Below are 27,201 nucleotides of genomic sequence, written 5' to 3'. Positions count from 1 at the left end.
CAGTATCTCGCGAGACAGTTTCTAACTCGAATCTAAATCGAGCCGTGTATTTTTTTCGTTACGGTCAATAATCGTGCCATGTGGATACATTTGTAAGCGAAATCAAGCTTACAGAACACGATCACGAGATAGAGCACGATTATCGCGACAGAGCTTGCGTGGATCTGTTCACCGCTATGGAGAGAGAGAGACAATTCGAAAATTGCAATGGATCCGTTTATAGAATAGAATTGTTTGTCACCTTCGAGTATCATCCCACGATTCGCAAGGATGCAACCGCGAAAAGAAGCAATCGTCATCCCGATTCTCTCGACCCGGCGTGCGCACGCTTCGAGAAAAATTAGCAACAACCGGAAAAGAGAGGCATAATCCTATTGTTTCCCGAGTTTCACGGAGAGAAAGAAGTAACAATGGAGGAATTAGCGGCGAGTTTGTTCGCTCGATTGTTGCCAGAGTTAAAAATTGTGCGCGCCTTTAAAGATAGAGACTGTTGGAGCGTTTAGGGCAGGAGTGTAGTGCCTGGTCGATACAGACAGACGGATACGCGATTTAAATAAAAATATTTGCGCGAATCGATAGAGGAATGATTAGAAATGAATCGAAAATGCTAGAGAATATCATTTAATTTCTTCGCGTAGTTTATTGTTATCGAAGTTTTCAGACATTTCTAATAATTCCGACGTGTTGCGAACGATGCGTTACGCAAGTATTAATTATCGAGACATCGATGTTTTTTTGAAGATATTGTTATCGATTTTTATACTCCAATTATCCAATGATCGTATCACTCGTATGTTATTTATACACTATGTTCGCTAATTATCTTCGTTAACGGGAAATTATCGGTATTTTGTTCATTTAATTTTTATTATTAGCTCAATGCGTCGAATTCTTAGGTAACAGGATTGTTGTGACACAAATTCAAGCATAAACAAACATCATTTAAGTAGATAACCTAATCTAAAAGAACAAAAGTATCATGGACGAATACTTGAAATTTTCCTTCCTTGTTTACAATTTTCCTATTCCGTACAATTTGTTAATTTAACAACCACGTTTAATTTTTCGAAAATACCAGTTTGTACAAATACCATTATAAAATTACCATATAAAATTGTTGGAAAACGGGGAGCGATGCACCGCTTGAATATATTTACACACACTTAGGCCTCGTTTGCATTTCATTGTCCGTTAATTTTTCGAAATTTTAAGCTCTTATCTAACCGTCAGATCTACGTCAACACTGGTTCTTACATCCAACAGTTTACTCGTTCGCGTTCATTATCACGTGGATGAGAGATCAAGAAAACAGTTTTCTTTTTGATCTATTGTTACGTAACAAGTGTTAGAAGGTGTACGATAAAAATATTCTTTATTTGTTTGTACAATTTGACGTTACCGAGTGATTTCTAAAGAATGTTGGGACATTTTGAGAGCGGTATGCAAGCCTTGGTCTTTTCGTCTCTCACAGTACCGTACGCGCATCGACAATCTCTCGTAATTTCCGAGTTGCACGGCTGAAATTTATTCGTAAGTTCAATTTTAAAACGCGAATCCTGCGACGATTGGATAATTCAGTTATTCCAGGACTTACAATCGGAGGGCAAAGTTCGGAATCCGAGTTTGGGTTGTTGCAACTTGCCTCGCACAATTTTCCACACACGTTCATTTCTTCGTTCTTTTCGCACTTTATATCTTTGCCCGCCACCTCGCAGTGTTCCTTGATATCTGTATATCGAGAAAAATCTTCATCTCGGATTTATAGGAAAAAAATTCATCGACAAATTTCGATTTGCAGAGAAATCGGAATACTCACGAACAAGAATCGTAACAATAAATATGCACACGATGTATCGTGACATGGCGACGTCTTTTTCTTCGAAAGCAGTATTTAGTTCAACTCTCCAACCTCTTCTAACGTCGAATCTTTCAAACACTCTCGATTTTTATACTCAACTTTCCGTGTTGCATCGCGTGTATTTTCTGGTATCGAATCGTGAAGATAGCATGCACGATACACGTACGATAAATATAAGGATTTGAAAATACTCGACTCATGCGATCGTTATTTATGTAATGTCTTACTTACTTATTCCGTATATTCAAATCAATGCAGAATTTATAGCGTTTCTCTTCTAGAGGATACTGGCAGATAGAAGACCGATTTAACATTTAAAGGGAAAGAGAAAAGAACGGAAAAGAAAGAGAAGAAAGGACAAGACGATATCTTTTTCCTTTTTTTTATTATTTTTTTTTTTTTTTTACAAATATTGGAAAACAAGTATTAAAAACTCTCTTTATTAGGTATTATAGTCTCTTTATTTGACACAAGACTTATTTTCTACTTGGACAGTGATAGCTATACGAGGATCTTCTATTTATCTTCTACTTTTCTGATATAGATAGGTATATATAGATTAACATTGTTGAATTCATTTTTCAGAACAAATCCCAGGTGGACATTCTGAAAGCGGTACACAATTATTATTTTCGTTTTTAATGGTGCCGTTAACGCATCGACAACCTCCTGTCGTAGACCATGTGCAAACCTAAAATAAGTTTATTCGTATCCCATTGTTATGTATAATGAACTTTGTAATGAATTTTGTGGCAAGATAGTATTAATATATCGAATACTTACAGGTCCTATACCTATAAAGGGGGGACATATTCCGTTTGGATTACAGCAAGTTGGTGGACAGAGACCTTCTCCGCATATGTTCGGTTTTTCATTGTGTCCGCATATTGGGACACCTTTCGCATCGATATCTGTACATAGAAAGCATCAAATTTGAAGTTAATTTTTGTAGAGTGTTGTAATAACTTCTTAACTGAACTTCTAAAAAGTTCAAGTCCAATTTTTATTATCTTGCAGTTGCAGGAAAATTTTGTTTATCTTACAAACAAGTGTAGTTTCTCGAAGTAATATTCACTATTTATAATAATTAATTTAATGCCTTTTTTTTATCGTTAACTGGAAGAATACTTACAAACGATGATAGCAACGAGAACGTAGACGGAAATGTATCGAAACATGATTATTCTTTTTCTTGTTTTCTGTTTCCTGAACTTGTTTCCGCTTCTAATGTCAAAATTCTGATGTTTTCGAATTTTTTAAACCGATGTATACACGTTATATACGTTAAATTATCTATCATCCTTGAAGACAATCGTTAAAAACAATATAATAACGAATAAAAATTCGATAAAAGTTTAACCTTGACTTGCGTAACAATTTTAAAACGATCGATTAAATAGGTCCAAATTAACTTGAAATTTTACCAATTCCTCGTGGTATTTTTATCGTCGAGCAATTTCCCCGACAATTTTCTTTGTATTTCGCGGAAATATCATTATCTTCTTATATCTTAAACATTCCAAAAATTGTTGTATCGATAATTTCGTATCGATACCGATCAACTTACATCGTTGTTTACTTTATTTCTCTACCACAAAAAATTGTCTCCAAATATCTCCTAATCTAATTTCAAGCATATTTTTACCAACGAAAAAACCAACGATCGTTATGTAAACACGTCATAACCTTTAAAATACGTTTGTTTTCGCATGCAAAATTGGAGAAAAAATTCAATTGACGAGCGGTTATACGAACGATTCGAATCGGGCTCCGATTTGGCGAGTCAGAATCTACACAGAGGACGGAGTTATGTAGCGCACTTGCATCGAGCGCATAAAATAATCAGTCAACGACCGCTTCTCGAGCTCCTAGGCTAGGCTAGCGCGCGCGCTGCTACTTTTGCGTCAGGGTCGACTCGGCTCGTGTCGTAACACCGTTGGGCTAGGTTAGTAATATCGTTCGAGCCGGCCGAGCTATTTACTAGCTCTATTCTTACGCGCCAGCCAACCAGCACGCGCCTGCTCACCGATACACACGCCACTAGATGCTCTTCCCCCTCCCCAGTCATCTACGACTATATATACATATGTATTATGTGTGGTGTGTGTGTGTGTGGTGTGTAGCTCGGCGACCGACTCTGTGATAAAGCAACGATACGTATCCCCTACGAGTCTATCGTTTATCCGTTTCACTACACGATGCGTAGATTCTGATTGGTGGATGGATCGTTGGTTTCTACTCTCGTTATCGCTCATAGGACGATCGCCTCTTCTGCCGCGACGTGTTGACCCCGACCTCGTCAACTCGTACTACCCGTCGAGTTGAAATTTTCCTTCCATTTCTGCAATTTCTTTCTCTTGGTATTTTTCATGTCCCCCCTCTTCTTATTTTTAAGTGAAAAATTATTTTGTTCTCCTTACATTCCGAGGAATGATCGCTGTTTCGAAGTGTGCGTCTCTCCCTCTAATTTTTCTAATTTAAATTAAAATCGAGCGAGAAAAAGGAATATCGAATGGCAGAAAAGAAAAGGAATCCGAGCTTTCCCATCGACCCAGAGATAGTAGTTCTCTATCTCGCGGGGGTATAAAGTTCACGGTTGAGCGTAACCCAGAAGCGCGTTGAACCGTGGAAAAAGGTCGCGTATTTGTGTCATTAAGAGAATCCGTTTCCTCTCTCCCCCGCGTTATCGCGACTCCACGAAGGTGTGGAGAGGACTGGTTTTTCCATTGCGCTAGGTTAGTGCGGCGATCTTCGACGAGGTTGTATCACACCTCGTCAACGATCAGGAAAGATATTATGCTAGCCCACGCGAATTGTCCCGCGCGATCCATTTGAGAAAACGGTGTCGTGTCACGTTATCTGTTACGTCACGTTCTTATGAACTTGCTCGCTCGCGCGCAATAAACCGGCTACGTGGCTACGCGCGCGCGCGCGCCCCCTCTACGTGATGGACCGTGGTCTCCCTTTATATATATATACACACATCCTCCTCATTCTCGTTCCGTGAATCATTGCGAGAGACCGGCTTTTCGTTCTTTTGCGCCGCAACCAACGCGTCGATTCGGCCTTGGCGAATAGAATGAATATCGAAGACGATCGGTTTGAATATCTGGCCGCGGGGATGCCGAGGATCGTTGCCTCGGTGAGTTTATGGAGTGCAAAATCGCCTCTCTCTTCTTCCCTCGTAGTTTGTATTCTTAGTTCGATTTCGAATCGAATGACCATTTTCAAATTGCGATTTATTCGATTTTCTAGGCTAGTGGATGCGAAGGAGAATCGGGAATGTTAAACGGATCGAAAAAGGGGGTTAAAGATATAACGCGGTGTGCTCGCGACATCCAGAAGCTCGTTAAAATAGGAGGCGGACGGTTCAATCGTTCTCCTTGTTAGCCAAATTGGATAACGAGTCTTTCGCGTCGAATAATTGGCCGATTCGTGGCGGAGAGGAGACTTCGTGTGTTCTCCTCTCGTGGAAGACAAATCAATTCTACTTCGCCGATGTAACTCGTCCTCCTTGCACTCGTCGTTCTTTCTATCGTTTCTTACGATCATCGCGAATAAGAGTCGTGCAAATTTCAATTTTTACGAAACTGCGTTTAAGGAGGGTCTATTTTAAAAATTTCGCATCGAGTGCGTTCCGTAGATGTCTCGTACAATGTTTTAATTTTCCAACGACTCGTCGATAAAACTCGACGGACTTTGCATCGCTGAATAACATTTCAACATTATTCTTTTTTTTTTATAGCTTGAAATATGTTAAATTCATAAGAATCGTAATATATGTGTACAATTTCTTGGATATTTTTGCATATCAAATGCGTTCCGTAGATTCTTACGTAACGTTTCGATTCTCCGCTAATAAAACCGCAGTTAGAGATAGACTCGGGCTGCAACTAACCTCACAACTTCCTCCACCTAATTTCTAATTCATAAAAATCACAATGCGTAAAATAAAATCTCCTTCGAATATTTCACGTCTTTCGATCGACACGCAAATTCCATAAATTTCCCCCCACACGAATCCACAGTCGCGGAACTCGACTTCTTCTTATCGGCGAATACTTTAAATTCATTACAAAAATCATTTCACAATATTTCATTCAACGTGTCAACGTTCTTCGAATCGAACACGCGTGTATTTGGACGCGTACGCGAGCTTCTCTTATCTTCCCCAAATCTCCAATTAAATTCACACGCACGGTAGTGTTCGGTAGCGAAAACAAACGTAGTTTTTCCCCCTCCCTCCATGCTCGAACGACCTCGTCGAAGCCCGTGCATCTACGATTCCCTCTACCATGCCACGAATGGAAACGTCCGCGCCGCGACGTGTAAACACTCGCGCTTCTGCGTCGTATCGGAAACGTTATAGCTCGACAATCGGGTTTTTCTTGGGCTAGGTTGTGCGCTATCGTCTGGCATCGACGCTTGTTTACCGTCTCGCGTCTATTCTCAGCGCCCGCTTGGCGCTGTTATCTCAAGCGCGTGTCTTCGCACGAGCGCTTGCAACTTCGTGAAGAGGCGATAACGCGCCTCCTCCGTGGACGCTCCCTCCCCCCTCTCCTCCTCCTAGACTCGAGGGGGGGAGAGTTATCTCGTTGTCGGAGATACGCGATAGGAATGCGTGTGCGCTCTCGATCCGCTCGATAAAGATGTGGAGCTCGATGGAATAATAGAGCTTTTTGAGATCCACTGGATATACTCGCCGGCTGGAATTTCACTACGTTCCGAACGAGCCGTAGAGTCGTACGCGTGGTTGGAATAATAGAGCGATGGAGGAATATCGTGGACGAGGAAAACGATATTCAAGGGGACTATTCTAACGTCTCGATCGAGGAGATTTTTAAAAACGCGGAGGTTTGCCCGTTACGCGAAACGCTTCGAAATAGATTATCGACGAATATCGATACGTGTCGTGGATATAATATTGTTAAGATATCGTAAAGCGATATTTTACGTACGGTGAAATCGAATCTCGAGATAAATACGAATAAATATATCTGTGGTGCGAGAGAGACAGAGATAATACGATTACGATCGACGAAGCGGAAATCGTTGGGAGGGAAAATTCGATACAAATCATGGTGATAGTCGTCCGCGTTTGAAAAACGAATTTTTTCGTTCGATATATGCGAAATATCAACAAAGATACTCGAACAGCACAAATCACGTTATCCAAGATAATTAGGCGTGCCTCTGGTGGACGAGCACGCGTCGATAAATAATCTCTCCCTTCGTGACGAGGCCGGGTCGAAAAGAAGGAACGAACGCCGGCGTCGTTTCTTAATGAGACGTCGACGCGTCACGTGTTTTCCCCGGTCGACCGACTGCTCCAGGGCTACGTAATGAACACGTATGCTCGGCCACGCTCGCGCTTTTCCCCTCGCTGCGTGCGGCGGAACTACGAGACGAGAAAGACAGAGCGAGAACGGTGTCGGTAGTGCAGTAAACTCGTGCCGGTGGATAAATATACGGTATTATGTAAGTTGTTTGCTGCCAGCCAAGGGAACGAGAAGGAGAGAGAGAGAGGGAGGGGAGGAGAGAAACGCAATACGCGCGAAGTGGTGCGTGTCTATCGGGTGTTCGCACAAATAAAAATTTAACCGATGAGATTTTTACACAAGATCGAGATAATGCGAAAGTTGGCGGGCGGGAATTTCGATGGAAAGTTATTTCGCGAAGAACTGTTTCTTGAGGGACTACAGATCCCTAGTCGGAATCACGGTTATCCTCCCAGTTATTCGAACTTGGATAATTTCGGTTGTGTCTCGGTATCCTATCTCGATTCATCCTAGACGGATCATGCATATTTGAGTCGTACGTACTTGGATCATTTATATTTCGTCAATTGAATTCTCCGACTTGATGTATTCGAACTCTACGATCGTCTGATCTCCACGTTTAAATATTTGAATTTGTTTCGTGTTCGAGTAGTGTGAAGCGTACTTGTAACTGAATTCTAGCCGAGTTATATATTAAACTAGTAATCCGAGCAACGTTACGCCAATTATACGAACGTTTGTTAGTCGTTAGTGGGAATAATAATGTATTCTGTTCTCGTCGAGTTGTGGAGCCATTTTTAATGATAGAGAGGAGGGGACGAGTATTTTTTCCGTCTGGCAAAATCTATACGCTAACACGCTATATTAATTTTTACGTAAAATGAAGCGAGAAGAGCAGACTTCGTACATAGAAGGAAGAATAATTTGAAAGATAAACTTGTGATATCTTTGCACAACAGAGTTTTAATCTGTAAAATCTCTTTTTCTTTAATCGATTCGGCTTTTTCACGTAAACATTGTGTGACAGTCGATCGATACCGAAAACGACTCGATGATTTTTCTCGAAGAAAAATTCTTCAGGAAAATTGATCGATGGAACAACGCCACATTCCGTTCCAATGAGTCGTTGTCTTGTCGGTGACTTTGAAAACGTGTTCTCCGAAAAAAAAAAAAGAAAAACGAAACAAAAAGAAAACATATCGTTAATCTTGCTTATTTTTTTTCTTTTGTGGAGATATCTACATGTTCACTTGCACGTACGCGATGAGATTACGTAATCGACGATGACTAACAACGAGGCGTTTTTCGAGAGACGTAGAAGTTTGCATACTTGGCTAATTTCGCGTTATTTAAATTTCTATTTCACGTTATTTCACATTTATCGAATAAAAATTGTCTCGCAAAGAGATAATATCCGTCGAGGCGTCGAGATGGAAAGACTTAATAAAAGATAAACAAATATTTTTTGTCCAACTGTTTCATTCTCGAGAAGTTGGGAACAAGTCTTCGCGGTAGTACAACTTCACTCGTAGTAGAACGAGAGCTTTATGATCTGGCCACGAACTCGAACGATTCCAACTGCAACCTTGCCCTACCCTGCAATCGGAGAATTCGATTTTCGATCGATTCTATTCGAAAGCAACCCTGTCAACGAGCGCGCACACCCTCGATACACCCTTTTCCCTCCACCGTCCTGCGGGGGCGCCCTCGTTAATCGTTGTTTCGTGCAATCTTTTCCCTATTGATCGAGAAGAAATGGCAGTCCTCTATTTCGCCGCATTGTCGAAACGAACGAAAGGAAAGGAAATTCTCGGAAGCCGTCGCAACGACGACGCGTCGACAGCTGCTAACACGCCGCGATTAATTCGATTGGAGAGGGGAAGGGGTGGAGTTTCCTCTCCACCCTTCTCCGTGCGCGAAGATTCGGCACAGAATGTCGTCGCTTGATTGCGTGCCAATGCCTCGCGATTTTCGGGTGTCGATTCTCCACCGGGAACGAATGAAGCGAAAGGAAGAGAGGAGGAGAATCGAAGGAAAGTATTTTTCTCCCTCTTCCCGCGGGAAGAATCGACGGAGGGGGATGTTCAAAGGGGACGGATTTCTTCTCTCGTTCGAGGAGCGCGCGACCCGAGCTTTCGACCAATTTCTCGCTCGTATTTTCGCGAATGGGCCACGATCTTCGTCGCAATTTTAACGAGTATCACGCGGCAACTTCTATCAATAAGAGCGCGGTATTGATTTTGTGAACAGGTTTCCTTAGATCTTCGTTTCTTTATCCACACTCGATTTTACTGTACAAAACTTCTAAGCTTTGAAACATTATATTAAACGTAACATTATCTATTCATATTATATATACGTGTTTCGGAGCTGGCTCATAAATACGATAGGAACGAGCTTTTCCATCTATATTCCCACCCTCCTGCTTTTATTTCGAAGAAAACGGGGATTTCTTCCTGGTAGACACACACACCTCTCCCTTGCGTTCCCACTGACCCTTGAAATCTCTGTTCCTTTTCGTCCGACAAATTGTTTCTTTGATCGTCGACCAACCTTGCCACCCCTCCCTCCAACGAAATTCCAACAAACTCGACACTATTTCTCCCTCGACGGCCTTGCCGATAAGCGAAATCGCGAATATTTTTCCTCGGAATTACACGGGCCTCGTTTCGCGGAAACGAGTCGCTCGGGAGGGAACACGTCATCGGTTGGGAATTATAAACGAAGTCACGCGAATTATCGCGATAGTGATGTGTATAGGAGCATAGGAGGCACCTGTTACACGCGGGAGGGGGGGACGAGGAGGAGGAGGAGACCCGGTGTTAAAATATTATTCTTGATCGCGCGTTAGCGATATTGGACGTGGAAGGTGGGCCCACGCTTTGCCGTCCGCGCTCGTCCGTGCTTCGGCTCACGTGTCGTTATTAATCAAGCGAATAGTCAAGCGGTAGTAGATTGGTGGGCAGGCGATACGAGGAAAAGTTTATAGGTTTTACGTAAGCTTTTGAGTCGTTGGAGGATATTTAGCCGCGGCGACTCGTCCCGTACGGTCAAATCGAATCGACGAAACGTGTCGGTTGGGTGGTGTTGTGATCGTGGGGAGAGAAACGGAGTGTGACGAATTCCAATCGAGATCCATAAGTATGAGCTTGCACGATAAGTGATTTTTCTTCGTAACCGTGATCGTATATCGTAGGTGAGAAAGAAAATTTCCTTCTTTTTTTATAATTACGTCTTTACACGAGTGTTATTATATCGATGGGCGATCCTTCTTTTTGTCGCGATTCTATACACACATATATATAGGTAAATGAATCGAGAAAAGAAATTTTTTTTTCAAAATATATTGCGATATATGTTGCTATTCAACAAATGGGATAGGAGATTATTCTTGGAAGGTTTTTTTTTTTAATCGTTTTGCAATATGATTTACCGTTATCGAAGTTTTTAAGGACTGTTCGTGGACATTGCTTTTAACATTGCGAGGATGGCACGCAAACGCCATTATTATTTCTGAGATAGCCTTGCTCGCATCGGCAACCTCCGGTCAACGACCACGTGCATTCCTGCGATAAATTAAATTACTTCAGAATCTTCGATCAAGTAATTGATTTAACGTAATATCTTTTCTTTTTCTTTGTAATGCTTACGATTCTCGGGCAAAATATACGATTTGGATGTGGAGCGTCGCAAGATGGCTCGCACAGCGATCCACATATGTATGGTTTTTCATTTTTTCCGCATCTTACATTTTCCTCGTTGTTTCGCGCGTCGACGTCTGTTTTCGTAAACATAAATAAAATCGCAATATTTTTCAAAGTTGAAATCGTCCAATTGGACTTTTGCGATCGTTAGAAAGCCAACGGTTCTGAATTATTTCGAATCGTTGCGAATACAAGTATTTAATTTATTTTATCTTGCGAATGTTTTTTTTTTTCGTTTATAACGAATTAATTAACATTTAAATAATGTCGTATTTTGTCATGCAATTACGGGAATTATAAAAAAACCATATAATACTTACAAACAGCGAGGAGTGTAGCAATAAGTATACACGTAAAGATGTAGCGGGACATTGGAATGTATTCTTCTTTCAAAGTCGTTTTCGCTTCTACTGTCGGAAGCTATCGAAATTCTTGTTTTTTATACTTCTTTTTCTTCTTCCACATGTTAAACACACATGTTTGTCCGCGTGAATATAAATTCTCGAAGATAACACGCGTGACAAATAACGATCTATCCATCTTGTGTCATTACCCATACGAGGTGTTGTCAAATAACTAAACTAGCTAATAAATATATATTTTCATTAACTCGAAATTACCGGTACTTTGTGTTTATTACTTCGTTGCCAGCTGTGTCAATTTTTCAGATAACGACTTTTGCTTCGTGCAAGAAAGAGCATCGAAGAGCATCGCGTTTCGTGGCAGGGAAGAGGAACAAATATTCTTAAACGATAAATCATTGAACAAATATTCTTCAAATTGATAAACAAAGAAAACAGAATATTTCATTTATTTGCAAATGAGATTATTTTATACCAGTTACACCTTTGTCAATGGGACGACACGTGTATAAACGTGTGTAGTTCTCTCTCTGTCTCTCCTTCTTCTTCAAGGGGGGAACCCTTCTTGAATTTTCGACACGTATAACGCGCTGTGTATACACGTAACCCTTTTGTTGTTCAGGATCGGAATACCTCGAAAACCTTTTGAAAACAGGATTTGTCTCGTTGTGCCGAGGGAGGGGGGAGGGAGTATAATCGAGTATAATCGAGGGAGGGAAATTTTAATGATGCGATTCAAAGTCGAAGCCTCTCTGCGAATTAGAAATATTCCTTTATCGGCCAATTTTCAACGAATCAATTTCACTTTAACCCTCGTGAAAGTCTTTGGTCAAACAATTGATCCACGAGAAAGCTTGTCGCGCCTTGTAACTTTCACGGAAACCTATTGACTTTAAATTTATCTAGAGATTTCACCATTTAACATGGTATATTCCTCGTAAGAAATATTATTTCTCCCATCTACGATCGCGATGTCATCTCGTAACTCGCTTAATACTCGCGGAATATTTGCTACCATCCATTTCTTCCAATTTATCCAAGACTTACTTTATTTGTTTACCCCAAAAAGAGGCCGAGGAAGAAGCCATCTCGAATCCGTTTATCGGAAAAGAATTTCGAGATATCGCCCTATTAAAATTCTCCTTATCAAAATTACTTATCACCGGGTTTTTAATTTCTACGAATTCCGCGGGGAATAAACATCTCTTTATCGAAAATCGTCAACAGAGAATTTTACACCTGTTCAACGATTTATCGCCCGAGACCCTCTCGAAACGAAATCCCTCTCGATCCTCGGCCCATCCCCGTGAAATAATAATCGCCGGTCAGGTAACGTTAGGTCCCTCGAATCCGGTAATCTTCTTAACGAAGAATCGTCCCTCCTTGGACGGAGCCTCTCCACGCTCGGATATCCAATAAGCGCACGGCCATCGTGTATATATTCTCCCGAGAGATGAGACTCGTGACCAAAAGCGCCTCGTGTCGCGAGATTGGCAAGAGAGAGAGAAAGAGAGAATAGAAATAAGAGTGAGGGGAGGAGGATGGATACAAGGGAGAGAAACAATCCCATTCGAAGAGCTTGTGGCTCTCGCTCGAGGGTTCGAAAAAGGTCCCGGATTGAGAACGAACGAGTGGCAGGTGCGTCTGTTTCTAGGATGAGGCCTGCTTTGGGGAGGGACCCTTAATACGGTATTTCATCGGTCATAATGCGTCCCCGCAGTATCTCGAACCCGCTCTTTGTCCAACCAAAAACCTGGTCGATGGATATCGACGTCTCCCTCTCTTTCTTTATCTCCTCGTTTTTCCCGCGTTCGTTCTTCCGCAAAAGTTCTTCTTCCTCTTCTTCTTCTTCTCCCTCTTTTCTTTTGCACGCGCGAAACAAAACCTGTTCCTTGGAGAAGGAGGAGGAAGAGAGGAAGATCGGTCTCTCTTTTCTTACTACGTCTTAGGAAGTCACGTTGCCTTAACCGGCGAGTGGAATTTTTTTCTTTTCTCTCTCTCTCTCTTTTCATTCGCAGCTTCTTTCAGATATATGGGTTACCGGAGAAAGTTTGACGAAGTTGCACGAATCGATATATATATATATACACATAGAAATCGTATCCTCGACTCGATGAAACGAATGGTTGGAGGGAGCACGAGTGTTTTGGCGGTCGAGAATCGTTCGATTAACGGGAAAGTTTTCGAAAATTGGAATTCTCGAACTCTGCAGTTCTTCTCGAGGCAAGAGGAGGAGGAGATCGACGAAGTAGGAAGGGATTCTTTCTGAAACTTTCTTTTTCTGGGACCCTTATCCTCCTCATCCTATGTCCCTCTCTCTCTCCCGTGGTGGCAAACTTCTCTCCGACGACGATCGTCCTCCCTCTGCCCGGCCTTTGTTCTCCACGTGATATTGCACGTCGTCGTCTAGACCCCGAGGGACAATGCGCGTTGCTATTTCGGTAAAACGCGACTGATTATTCGAGATACGCGAGCGGGCCGAATAATGCGCGAGAGCGAACAAAGCGACGTGACACTACCGATGCCGTAGGAATCGGGCTCGGGCTCATTATTAACGCCCGCTGCTATGCCATTGTGTCTCTCTCTCTCTCTTCCTCCCCTTCTTTTCACCTTCGCCTTGTTCTCTCTCGTTTTGTCACGTTTCGCGCAAACAACCCGGGGAAAATTGTCCACGTTTCTCAGACTCGTTGATAATTCGCCGCTGCGGTTACGTGGTGAAGGGAGAGGGGGTTGTTGTTGGTGGTGACCTTCGACGAGGATTTTTTTTTTTTCTTTTGAAGAATGCGAAGGAAAATTATTGGGGAGAGAGGGAAGGGTTAGAATATAAATCGAAAATTTAATTCGTTTTTCTATATAATAGGGATCCGGAATTTTGGTTCATCTTTGGTCGTCTAATTGTTTCGCGACTTCGATATTAATCAGAGTTAGTAATTTTCGTTCGAAGAGAAATAAAGAACGAGGGTATCTTAAGATTTTCTTTTTAGTGGGTTATAAGGTTGGAAGATATTTCTAGAAGCGAGTGTGAGACTGTTCTTCGTTAGAAAATTACGTAAGCACGGTTAGCAGATGCTTTGGAACGCAGGCCATTAGGCTTGGTAGAAAGGACCCTTATCCTCGTTTCGCAGGGTCATTTCATCGGCTGGAAAGGTATGCAAATTGTAAGAGAGGAAAAGGCCAGGTTTCGATTCCGAACGTCTGTGTTGTCCGAGACCCTCGAGCCTTCCTTTTTTCTTCTTCTTTTTCTTCTTTCTCTCTCTCTCCTCCCTTCTTCTTTTGCTTAAAGGTAATTCTGTTCGAGCTTTCCTTTTTCCTGGGCGACCGGTGGCCGCCTTCTCCCCTCTTCAACTTCGCTTGCCAAATTGAAAAAGCGCGACGAGGAACGATCGAACGTTCGCTAACATCATTTTGTGTTATGGTGATGAAAGAAGGAAAAACTAGAAGAGGCAGGGTAACAAATATTTATCCATTATGTTTTGTTTTTCTTTTCTTTTTTTTTCGATATAAATTTTAATCTCTCTCGCTTATGCAATATAGTCGATTACGATATAATTGTAATACGTAAATTTATGAACGTCTTGAAATTTTCAGTATCACAAAAATGATTAATATTTAATTGAAGAAAATTTATTTCAAAATCGCACGACATCTTCTCTATGCGCAAACTTTTATTATTCGAAATAATAAAGATTCATTACCGTGAAATTATATAAATAAATTTACACAAAGTTTCGCTCGTAATCATTAGTCATAATGAATCATATTCATAGACGATCGTTATTCATCTATGTGAGGAACGTTGTTGCCACGAAGAATAAACAGTTTTAATTACACCAACTGATAAAAAAAAACTAGGAAAAAAAAAAGTTTCCCGTTTGCAAAGTCACAAAGTCCATTAAAGTCGGCGTGAAGTCGTGTAAACATGAATTTCGATTAACCGAATGAAAAATGAGTTGAAAAATTGCAAGAATAAATTCACGAGAACCAAATTCTGCACAACATTCATCGTCGAAGATGAACGATCTTGATCTTGATCTTTCTAAAAAAATAAAAACGGTATTCCATTTTCCAAATCCTAAAGTTTCATTATACGTTTATTAAAAATCAAAATTACGAGAATTCAGAATAGAATACGTATAACCGATATACAAGCAGGAGAAACCAGAAGCAATTTTCCTTGAAACATTGACCAATCGGTGACCGAGCGATTTGATTTCTTTTTCTCCTGAAGCGAGGTTTCGAGGCCGAGACGAGAAACAAAAATCGATCGATCTGTCGATCGATCGGTTACGAGAACCTCCGAATTCCAGGGAGGACGAAGAAAAATAAGCAGAGCGAGAGAAGGGAGGAAGAAAATGTGTTTCTTTCGCCCATCCCGGCGTGTTTCTCCCTCCGTTATTTCTCGCCGATTCCCCGTTATTGACGGCGGTGGTCGCGTTAGAAAACTCGTACGAATTTAATGTACCATAACAGAAATATTGCAACCCCCATAGCCAACGACGATCTTTTGTGACGATCGTGTTGCCCGTACTCCGAACCTCTCTCTCTCTCTCTCTCTTTGAGGCCGCCCTTTTTACCTTTCCAGCCCGTTAACCATAATTCGCGCACCATGGTACACACGTCTCACACCTCTCCTCCCTCTTGGATACCACCGAGATATATCCGAGTAACGATTTAATATCGACGTTCGGCGAGGAATCAGTCGCGAGGATGATGGCGGTTCCCATCCATTCTCTGAGCTTTATCGTATTGGATCGTTCGGGGAATGTGTTATGGCCGACTTTGAATCGTATACTTTTTTTTTTCTTTTTTCCTTTCTTTTTAAAGGAACACGAGAGGAATAAGGTTTTTAAGGGCGGGAGGGGGACCAACTGGTGGCGCCCTTCGGCTGACATTGGATGCCTGTGACGCGATCTCGGCGACTTTTTATAGCGATATCTACAGGGTGTCCTAGGGGTGTGGAATAAGTGTTTGGAATAAGTCTATTTAGGGACGATATTGGTCCGGTGAAAAGATGAATTTCGAGAGGCATCGATTTCATTTTTACGCGGGTCGCTGAGAAAGCAACCCGGTCCAGGAGTAAATTTAAATTTCGCCTGCATCTCTCTTTCTTCGCTCGGAAGAGGGCGAAAGAAAACATCCCCTAGAGGCTGGAACTCTGTCGTATGCAAAAAAAAAAAAAGAAGAAAGAAAAACATCTGCTTCTAGCCAACTGTGAAGCACCATTGTTCAAAGTATCATCCTCATCTCCTTCGAATTCTCGCGTACGCTTCACACGTTTCTGAAAATAACGCAGCAACCATTGGATCTCTCCAAGATATTCCCTCCTTTTCTCCCTTCTTTTCTCGTTCCATCGTTGTAACGTCAAATACGGATTTAAGCAAAATTTATCACGCTAGATAGACTATTGATTTTCGACAATCGATCACGAAAACCAATGTGCAAGAAACGAGATCGAAAATGATCATGTGCGCCCATCGACGTGCAGGCTCGTTCCAGGTGAAACGAACGAGACCGGGGAACCGAATGGAAAGGATTTTTTTTCCCTCCCCCTCTCCGAACTGTATTTACCAGTTTCTCAGGATTTTCATTGGCAATGGGGAGAGAGGCTGGGATGTAAGCCGCCCTGTCAGGGGTCCTCGGCGTGTGAATCCGGCCAGCGGCCTTTCCACTCGCTCATTTTTGCCCTGCGTGTCGAAAAGGAAACGAGGAGAAGAGGAAAGTCGAAGGGAAAAAAGGAAACGAGGGGGGAGGGGGGCCTCCCTTAATGCCTCGCGGCAAAATTCGCTAAATGCTCGAGAGAGCAGCTGCCGTTGCCGATTCTCTCCCTTTTCTCCTCTCCTCCCCCCTCTTCCTTTCCTGTTTTTCCCCCTTCACGATGTTTGTCGCCTCTTCCACCTTGCCAACCCGGCGGTCCCGTTACACCGCCACCCCATTTCCGCGCCTCGAGAATCCACGCTCCGCACTTCCGCCGCCGTTGCCCCCTGTCCACGCCTTTCCCCGATTATTCCGCGACAAAGGAAGACAAAGCGGCGGAGAAATAAATACTCGCCAGGCCGGAAACAGCCACCAGGAGAGAGGGAGGGGCTCGGCTCTCCAACTTTCGATGACGTATTATTTTTTCCGATCTCCAACACACTCTTTCTTCTCCCTTTCTTCTCTCTGGATCTTTGACGAAAGATTTTGTCGCGATTTATGAGGTTTTCGTTGTTGCCTGCTTTTGTCGCATTCCCCCCTCGTGGCTTCTACGAACGAGCTTCTTCCATCTTTATTAACTTTTTGATTTTCAATTCTTTTTCCTTTTTTTTTTTTTTTTTGATATTGGTCTTGGTTTGGAGTGTTGGATTTAAAATTTCGTTGAATTTTTTCTTAATCTTTTAATTTCGTTACGAGTAGCTTTTGAAGGATACTCGAGAGTGCGACTTCTGATCCATTTGGATCTGGAGGATTTACGTGGTTTGACGAATTTCTGTGATGATTTCAACGATTCCTCGAATCGAATATTTATGATCTCAAGTTTAGATCTGCATCTATTCGTAATATAGAATATTACGGCAAATAGCGGGTGATCCAGTTGTTCGAATCTTTTGATTCAATTCTAATATTCCGTATTACCGTTTGAAAAAGGGTTCAACCGTTTAGAACGCCAATTCGAATTCTAAAAACATCGCCGCCGTTCCACTTTGCGTATCGGGTTTAAAGTCGTTGCATGAATCAGCAAGGCGAAACGAAGCCGCGCGCGAGTTTGAAAAGTGAGTCGGCTCGAGCGAATAGTAGACCCCCGCGATTAGCAAACATCGTCGAAGCGCGGAGCCAGTTCTCTCCCTATCTTATCGTCCAATAATGTGTTTCGAACGCGAAACCTAGTTTCCGCCGTGGAAAACTATTCCTCCAGCCATGGGAGAAACAATACTTCAAGCCTGTTCTATCTTATCGGCTCGTAAACCGCCGGTATGCGACAGCTATTCTGCATTTGCGTTTCGTGGCTGCAACTCGTGGTTGCCGTAATAATAATTTTCCATTCCATTCCGTAATTGGAAGAGGATACAAGGCGCGGTGTGCTTTATGCGGAAGATATAGATAAGGGGTATTTTTAAAATATTAATTATTAACGTGAAAGATAATTAGAATTGTTTCGTCTTTTCTTTTCCCTATTTATTTTTTTTGAAATTTCCCTTTAACCTCTTGTACTCGACGTAATTTTAAGCAGAAATTAATAGAATTAATAATATCACTCGCGTTGTTAGCTTTTTCTCAGCTAGTAAATTATTATCGTCAAGAGAATTTACCAGACTGGGGAATCGAGTATCGAATTTTAATCTTCCAAACTACTCCTCCACTTTGTCGGTTATCAAACTACACGGTGCTCGAAACAATGGAGCACGTGGCATTACGATACCTGTAAACCTATTTGAGAGAGTCCGCGTTGTATTGTACACACGCGCTTTGCCCAGGCCGCAAATCACGAATAACACAACGTTTGTTCTTTCTTGAGATAAACGTCGAGCGTGTTTCGTTAATGTTCGGCAAGGAAACGACACGTACGGGTTTTTAACACGAGCAGTGCTGTGGCAAACAAATCCGGGGACCAATTAACGCGATTATTGTTCGAACTCGAATCGTTCGGCTCGGATTCGAGTTGTTATTTCCACGGCCAAGTAGGGCAAGGCGATTTCCTTTCTCTCCGCTGCTGTGATGGCTCAGCTCGCTAATATTTGCCATCGAGAAGGGAAAGCTTTTCTCTTTAAAAAAAAAAAAAAAAATCTCTATCATTATCGCCTTTCTTATCTTTGGCATCCCATCTTCAATATGCTTCAATATGTGTAGAATATAATGGTGGAAAATAACGGATAATCGAGGATTGGGCAATTTGAAAGAATGAGAAAGGGTTTTGGGTATCCTTGTCCATAAGTATGCAAAACGCATAAGATGATTACGCGGATAATTTCTCTTCGCAACAGGTATATTTAAAATTCACTTTCAGAAATTATCGATTAATGATCGCGCGTAATGGTCTCTGAGCAATGATATTTTTCTTTTTTATCCGCTTATTTATGCGTATAAGCAAATAATCGCGAGCCCGCAAATTTTCAATGTTTTCATTTACTTTAAGTCGTCAAACCGTTCGATCCTCGTCGATTGACGGTTCGTTATTTTTACTATCGAAATTATCCACCGAGAATTTGCATCGATTTTTTCTATCAATTCTATAAAAGCGATTACGCAGTCGATTGTACACAACGGGAATCCTCGAACATTTTGCGTTCTTTGGAAATCCTCTTGCCTCGAAGGTTATGCAAATTTCAAGTTGCTTTCTTTGCAAATGGCGCGCGCGCTCAACCGCGCGTTTCCGCGGTTCATCGTGTTTTTCTTTTTTTCTTATTTACTCTTGCGTGGCATTCTTCCCTCTTGGAGAGAAGAATCGCGATTTACAATTCACGTAAATGGAACTATTACTCTCCACGCATTGAAAACTATCATTTTTCCCCGATATATTTTTCACGTCCACCCACACGCTCGTTACCCGTCGTACATCACTTTCTCGAGATCCGTTATTTATTTTTTGCACTTTCGAAAAACCAAGAGGGAAATTTATTCGCACAATTATTCCTTTCGATAATCGGGATCGTTCCATCATCTCGAACCGCAAATTTCCAACCCGTTACCACCGATCTATTGTTTCGATCCCGCCTCGATATCTCCACCTCTTTCTACACCTTCGAAGCTCGAAGCTCGTAAAAAAAAAAAAAGAAAAAAAATATCACGCGTGTGGAATTCGCCAAGATTTACGATACAGGCTCGTTTGCAAAAGTAGCTCGCGGTGACACGGTCGAACGAGGTTGGCGCGCGTTTGACAAATGGATCGAAATTACCAATTATCCCCGGCCGTTTCGTCGAGGCTTTGCTTTTGATAAAGAGCGCGGCGACTGGTTTCTCTCTGAAATCGAGCGTGAACGTTCGATCGTGATAATTCGAACGTGGACGGTGGCCGGTTTTTGCGCGCCACGCGTGTCGTGCACCACGCGCTGTTCTCGATCCTCCGCTCGAATCGATTCGCGGTTGCTCTCGTATCGTTCACGCGCCATCGACGTCACGGAGAACCGGTCGGGCGGGGGAGGAGGGGAACGGCGAGGAATGGATTTCGCATTTGCGTGTGGGCGTGCGTGCGTTGGTGCGCGCGCGTAGTGGTGGCCGAGCGTGAAAAGTAAATCAACATCGAGCACGCTCGGTCTACGAGGAGGCCATTGTGTCGTTATTATTGCCATTAGTTATTACATCTGGTACGCGTGTGCTCTTTGCTTACAACCTTTCCTTCCCCGCCGCGCGTGATGTATTCGTTTGTTCAACCCTTTCCAGCGTGGTTAGACATGGCATAAATAAACTCTCTCTCTCTCTACTCGCCTTTCTTTTTTTCAAAGATACCGGCCGAGAGAGCTCTTGTTGTTGTAACCATCGACTTTAACACTGTTCAAAATCGAGTACCTTGCTTCTTTCTTTCTTTCTTTCTTTCTTTCTCATATTAATCCAGCAAGCAGAGAGGTAATTTCGTGTTCGAGTATTTTTGAAAAGTTTTTTTCAATAGCTATATAACGCGAACTATATGAATTCTTGGTCGAATATTATCGGAGGGGTGGGAAAATTTGGTCGAAAAAGAGAATATTATTATTATTCATCCAACTAATTTGTCAACGTCGTTTTCTGTTGCAGGTAAAATCCACTGGCCGATCCAATGTCGCACATTTAGGAAACTGGTGGTAGGTAATCCCGCGCCCGAGAAACCAATGTCTCTCTTCCCCCTCCCAAAGCTCGACTCCAGGGGGAGAGGAATTTCCTGCGGTCCGGTGACTTTTATCGAGAACACCATTCCCGTCCGCCTTAACACCCCGTTGGGGAAGGAGCCGTGATTTATACGAGCTTGATCGGCCGTCCTAAGCCTCTCTCGTTAGAATCGATTGCGCCAAGGGGTGGACGTGCTCTCTCGCTCTCTCTTTCCCTCCCGAAACACAACCCATCACCACCCCCTCCTTCGGTCACGTCCCCCTGGAATTAGGTCGTCTCGACGTTTCGATCAGATTTCTGGAAACAATTGGTTGGTCGCGTGGCCGTTAAACTCGTCCGCAAACTTGGCCCCAAGAATTTCTTCCACCCCTGCGAAACAACTTCCCTTTAGAGCAAAACAACAACAGGAAAAAAGTTGCTTCTCTTCCAAGGAAATCTCTCTGCAATTATGCGCACCCTTCCTTTCCCTCAAATTTATCGCGATATTTGTGATGTTGGAGTTTTCTTTTTTCCTTTCTCCGCGTTACTCTCGAAGAAACTTGCCATCACTTTCAATCTCGATATTTCCTCTCGCTAAATCTAGAAATCGAAAAGCTTCTCTAGCCAAGGGTGCGAAGGGGAAGAACGAAAGGAGGAGAGAGGCTTGGCCGGCCGATTGGCACAAAGATCACACGCCACGATCATTAAACGTTCCATTCGCGCAGAGATTGGCTCGTTAGTGGCGCGTTCATCTCCGGAATCCGCGGCGGGAATAATAATGGAAGGTGGTGTGTAGTGGTAGTAGAGCCCCCGTCCAGAGGAGGGAGGGACGTGTATCGTCTCCTTAACGACGTATCCCTCGACCAACAACTCGAATCAACAATTTATTGTCCATCCCACGGAGGAGATCAATACCGGCACAGAGAAGACCTCGCTCACCCCTCTCACCCCATTCCCACGTTCAAATTGAAATCTATTCTCTCTCCCCCTCCCTTCTCCCTTCTCCTCCCCCCCTTTCGTCCTTTCCTCGCGCGTTGCCGTATCGTGCACGCGCGTTGTATGTCGGTTGATTGCCGGTTGTAGGGAACGTTCGATGCATACGCCGGCGTGGAACGATTGCGGGAGACAGCGGCAACGACCGACTTCAAGGTAGCTTAAGCCAGTCCACGGCTTATGTAAGCTGTTTCGAGGTCTGGGGGAGGATCTGTGCGCGCCTCGTTCGTCGGCCGGTACATGTAAATTATGTAGGACTTCTCGATTAAATGGATTCACGGCGGTATTAGCGGGATCAGTTTCCGGTTTCCTGGCTCGTCAGAGGTATGCGGGCTACTTTTGATCCGGGATTTTCATTATACGTGGCTTGATTTACACGCCAACTTTCGTCCACGATTTTCACCCGATTTCACGGTTTTGCGTGATTCGTCGTGCAAAATGCTTGGCACAAAGAGAGATGGTGTGGTGGCGAGAGCGGAAATTACGAATGGGGAAAAATTAGGATACGTGGAGATCGAGCAGCGAATTCGAAAGATGTTGGGAACGGATGCATCTATCATTGGAGGAAGGATAATTAAGCGACGTTGATTAGACGTTGGATCGATGAACGAGCCGAAGGTTCGTTGTAAATTACGCGATGACAAAGCGCGGCTTTGCCAGCGAGTCGCGCGATTAAAGCGTTTGCTCGATAAGTAACCGTTGGAACAGATGGAATATTCATTTGGAAAAGGGGGAAATCGTCGAGCCGTGACGGGCGATCGTAGCTCATTTCTATTCCTTGAATGAGTCTCGATGAATGGGTGCCGATATGTAACGTTCGATTAGCCTCGCGTCGAGATAGCTGGTGTACAGTCGACTCGTATTCCGATCGATTATTTGTTTCACCCGAAGTAATTGGGAAATTTGATTTACGTACACACGAACTACGTATAATAAAATTTAATACGGCAAAAGTTTTCCGTTTAATTTTCCATTAAAAATAAAATGGATGATACGTGTCGCTTCGTTACATTTTTCGCTCAAAATAAATAAATAAATTTACCTTTTTCTATCGAAACGAAACAATATTCAAAACGTTTTATGATACTTGCAATTTGAGCGAATATAGAAAAGAAATATAAATTTTTCCATGCTACGATTATCATTATCTTAATTTTATTTTCAAAAACTTTATGGGACGGGGAAAAAAAATTGAAAAGAAAAATACGACGTTCTCCGAAAGAAGAGATCTATCTATTTATTAAAAAAAAAAAAAAGATACGAATCGTTTAAATTTTCCATTAAAATATGTTGCCTGAACACGTACACAATTCTTGTAAACAGATTTTATTTAGTCCTCTCGAGCGTTGACGAATTTTTCCAAGGAAATCATATAAATATATATACACATATATCGATAACCGGAATAGTTGGCAACAAGTTTGCCAATACATATCGCGGCTCGTACACCGGCCAAACCGGAATATCTCGTTCCCGTTGCGACAACTTCCGTGACGAACTGAATTCGAAAGCTGAGGTGGCGGGAATGCAGCCCTCCCACTCGCCGCAGGAAACGAATTTCACGTACGTACAACGCGATGAATGCGCGTTGACGACGATTTATGCTTGGAGAGAGGATGTCGAACGATTTCTAAACGGCGCCCAGAATTCCGAATCTCGTAAATCATCCGTGCGCGAGATGATTCTGGCGGTGGAAGGGAACGTAAGTGGACAGACGATGGCGCGCAGAAATTCCGAGCTTATTTTATTCGCCCGCAAAATTAAAAATCATCGAATATCGAGTTAAATCGAACTGTTGCTTTGGACTTTCTTTTTTCCAATCTTATATCGTGAATATATTCGATATGTTGGTGTCGAGAGATTGAGCTCTTCGTTTCTAATTTATTTGCAATTATTTCGATACTTTCTTCTTTGATAGTTCTTACAAATAAGAAAGGAACGTATCTATTCTGGGAACAAGTTTGTCGAATCGATATTTTCGATGTCATCGCAACAACCGACTATCTTGTCGACTTCCTGTGTCGCGGTTCGTAGTGTTCCACGCTGTCAGCCACAATATTTATGCTCTTCGTAGTTAAGATATCTCATTCACCACATTTTCTCATCGAAGAATATATTAAAATATATTCAAAGTTTTATACATCCCTCGAGTTTTCGAAATACAATTAAAAAGCGTTCTTTGTCTCTCTTTGAAATCTAGAATTAGATTTCTATTTTTCGGTTTTCAACCGAGTACGTAACTTTAAATATTCCTTCCTCTAAAATATATCGCTCCTTTGGGAAACACTGTTGCAATAATTGACAGTTCCAACATTAAGAAATTTTCAGTTTCGATTAATTAATTTTTGTTCTTCGATCCCTAGAATCACTCTGTACACACCCCGCATACGCACCTATTGCTGACAATTCTATTGGTTGAAACGAAAAAAATCGGTCGATACCTTTATGCCCCCAGGCTGTTATTTTATTCTCGTTACCGCGATGCGAGAAAAAAATCGCTGCTCGCTACTAGAAACTCTCGAGGCGCCTCTCGGAGCCACCTTTCTTGCGAACGCGGGCAACGTATAATTAGACGCAATTGTCGAGTTCTCCTAGCTTGCGATCGGTTGTGATCTAATTGCCCGATGATGTACTTCGCTCGGGCGGATAATTTTCGAGCCGTGATTCGTTTCTGCAACCGTGTCGGGGGCACGACAGCGATGAAAGTGAGCGGCTACCTTCGCTCTTTTTTTATTCCCCCTTTATTTGCATTATTCTGGAATGCTTATGCAAATGTACAAAAAAAGAAAAGAATGCAAAGAAAATAACGAAGACATTTAATAATTGCATTTTGCGCGAACTCTCGCACTGTTCTCGAGCGTAATCGATGAAAATTTACGTTTAAAAAATTTGAGGAAGACAGGAAATTTTTGGGGGGCAATGGAAAAACGTTATGACAAAATTTCAGGGCGCGATGTGCAATTATCGGGAGCCTCGATCGATAAACCTTCAGAATTCCCCGTCTCTCTCATTTACCTATTCGTCTACCCATAGTTAGTCTTCCTGCAAACTTTTCGATCGAGCTCCGTCCAACTTTCGTACTCCGACCCTGCAACGGACATTTAAATGCAAATACACTTTTTACTTATATTTATATGCAAATTCGAGCGTTCCCCGGGGGACGGGGAGAGAGCCGAGAGACGCCACGCGAATGGAAACGGCGCGGAATTGAAAGGCGAGAAAAAGGCAATGGCTTCGTGATACCTTGCAATTACAGTCGCTTTGTCGTGGTGTTGGTTAGACGGTTACCAAACAGCGTAGAAAATCATAAGTTAATTCTTAGGTCGTTGGTAGGATACGTTAGATTAGAAAATAACCTTTCTAAAATTTAGAATCTCAACTAGATCTCTCACCGTGCTGCGACGAGATCGCAGTAATTAATAAACTATAAATCGTCCAGTTTCTTTTTACAATTTTCTTTTTAAAATTTGTTTCACGATTTCTGCTCTTCGAACGAACATGGCACGAAAAAAAGTATTTCGAAATTATGGAGAAAAATTCGAACGATTTCTCGAGTTAAAATTATCCTGAACGTTCGAGGATAACCAGAGGATCGATTTCTCTGGGAAGACGGTGCATCCTTCCGGCCGGGCAAAGACACGTCGTTTCGCGGATCCTCGATCGCACCAGTAGTTCGGTTATCGTTATCGGTTATCTAAAATTCTCTCCACGTTCCGTGCGTCGGAAGCAGGTTCTCGTGGCGCGGAGATAAAAGAAGCTGCCACGTTTCTTTATCTTTTCACCGATTTCCTCCACCGATGCGAAAGGAGATTCGTTGCGAGGAGGTCGTTTACTTGTCGTCGCACAATGCGAAAATACAAGGAGAAAGATTTTTTTCTCCACATTTTCATTTATCGGCGTAATTAAAATATTCAAATAGTTAACGTATTACAGTAATATCGCTTCGATAGAAAACAAACGGAAAGAAAACAAAAGAAAAAAAAAAGTCACGTATATTTATAAACGAATAAAAGTCGAAGTAATGATATTTCGCAAACTTGGCTCGAGCGTATATTCGATGAAACGGAAAATAAATAAATAAATAAATAAAAATAAAAATTGGAGAAACGATTCTCGATTCTCGCGGCGAAGGGAATCGTCGAGGCAGAGATCTCGGAATCGGCGACGCCGCCGAGGAGAGGAGGGGATATTTAAAATGTAGATGCACTCATTTAAATACCCCATCCGTATTCGCGATTTAATCGTTCCTTCCTCTCTCCTCCACCCTTTCTTCCTACACCTCTCCCTCCCTCCCTCCCCGCCATTATCCCCCGACAACGAGAGACTCTTCCTCGGAAAGAGGGAGACGGAGAAAGAAAGAAGAGGAGAGGAGGGCCTCTGTAATCCGAAAGTTGTCAGCCGCACATCGCGTATTTGCTCTAATGGAATTTGAATGTCGTTAGTCGAAGTAACCGGGCGTGAGGAAAGGGATCTTATCCCTATTACCGCCTCGATCCCCGTCGATTCCGCCCATCCTTGCGGATGGGCCGCCCAGGTATCGTTGGAAAAACTGTACATAGGTTTGGCGGACGAGAGGTTTATTAGAAGGGGCGTGCGAGGGAAAATCGTTTTCATCGCCTGTCTTCGAACTGTTTGATCTTTTGTTCCCCCCTCCTCCTTCCTATTTTCTACGTGCTCTCTTTTGTTCATCCAGGGGCGAAACGACTCGAGGGGGGAGAAAGGGAAGAGGCAGGAAGGAGAGAAGAGGGGCGGACGGAGATACCATGGCAACGCGACGATTGTTAGACGGAAATCCTTGATGAGAAGTAGATCCACGATATTATTTCCGACGGCGAGAAGTGCAACGAAGAAACGATTCGATCTCGATAGAAGAAGAAGGAAGGGGTGGTCAAACGAACGTAGCAGAGAATCGAAATTCGACTTGTGAAAAATGGCCGAGAAGCAAGAATTCAAGGTTCTCTTGCGAAGGAGATGGCCGCAGTATATTGGCGCGATCTCAGGTTCCTTGTCCATTTTCGTAAATCTCATCCCGTCGTCATCGCTTTTTTCGCTCGACGAGAATTTATTTCAATCCGAATCGTATCCATTGTAACCTATCAAAAAAAAAAAAAAAAAATCTTGGCGATATATCGTCGACGATTCCCTTGGATAGTGGCGAAGAATTTCAATTTTGGAACACGAAGATTGGAATTCTTGAAAATTCCCCATAAATCTTGTTCGCGAGTTTGGCAGAATTTTTTTTCTTTTTT

General features: G+C 42.6%; 3 protein-coding genes across 8 annotated transcripts in view; 1 reads left to right on the top strand and 2 right to left on the bottom strand.

Annotated features, from left to right (window-relative positions):
* Positions 1-27,201, top strand: part of LOC107997932 (headcase protein) — a 142,848-nt gene that overhangs the window by 46,792 nt on the left and 68,855 nt on the right. Inside the window, exon 3 of one of the 4 annotated variants that reach the window (XM_062085755.1) lies at positions 20,909-20,955. The exons of 2 other annotated variants lie outside the window; for them this stretch is intronic. In XM_062085755.1, the coding sequence (XP_061941739.1) occupies positions 20,909-20,955 (47 nt within the window). Of the gene's footprint in view, positions 1-20,908; positions 20,956-22,402; positions 26,953-27,201 lie in introns of those variants that run through there. One more of the 4 variants, XM_062085754.1, reaches the window with a different exon arrangement.
* LOC107996291 (chymotrypsin inhibitor Ani s 6-like) lies at positions 606-2,027 on the bottom strand. 2 transcript variants are annotated; one of them, XM_062085758.1, is made up of 4 exons: positions 1,817-2,027; positions 1,595-1,728; positions 1,400-1,517; positions 606-1,325 (listed from the first exon to the last, which is right to left on the bottom strand). In XM_062085758.1, the coding sequence occupies exons 1-3, from the start codon at positions 1,860-1,862 to the stop codon at positions 1,410-1,412; spliced, it is 288 nt and encodes a 95-aa protein (XP_061941742.1). In that variant the 5' UTR covers positions 1,863-2,027; the 3' UTR covers positions 606-1,325; positions 1,400-1,409. The 2 variants fall into 2 exon arrangements, with proteins under 2 accessions (XP_061941742.1, XP_016909749.1); XM_017054260.3 differs by having other exon boundaries at positions 849-1,517; positions 1,817-2,017.
* On the bottom strand, positions 2,297-11,317 carry LOC107996292 (venom serine protease inhibitor). 2 transcript variants are annotated; one of them, XM_062085757.1, is made up of 3 exons: positions 11,162-11,317; positions 2,642-2,769; positions 2,297-2,549 (listed from the first exon to the last, which is right to left on the bottom strand). In XM_062085757.1, exons 1-3 carry the CDS (start codon positions 11,211-11,213, stop codon positions 2,433-2,435), a joined length of 297 nt encoding a protein of 98 aa, XP_061941741.1. In that variant the 5' UTR covers positions 11,214-11,317; the 3' UTR covers positions 2,297-2,432. The 2 variants fall into 2 exon arrangements, with proteins under 2 accessions (XP_061941741.1, XP_016909750.2); XM_017054261.3 differs by lacking the exon at positions 11,162-11,317 and adding an exon at positions 2,991-10,333.

Source organism: Apis cerana, linkage group LG15 (genome assembly GCF_029169275.1).
Source record: "Apis cerana isolate GH-2021 linkage group LG15, AcerK_1.0, whole genome shotgun sequence".
NCBI classification, from domain to species: domain Eukaryota; kingdom Metazoa; phylum Arthropoda; class Insecta; order Hymenoptera; family Apidae; genus Apis; species Apis cerana.
This window is presented reverse-complemented; position numbering and strand designations above follow the sequence as displayed.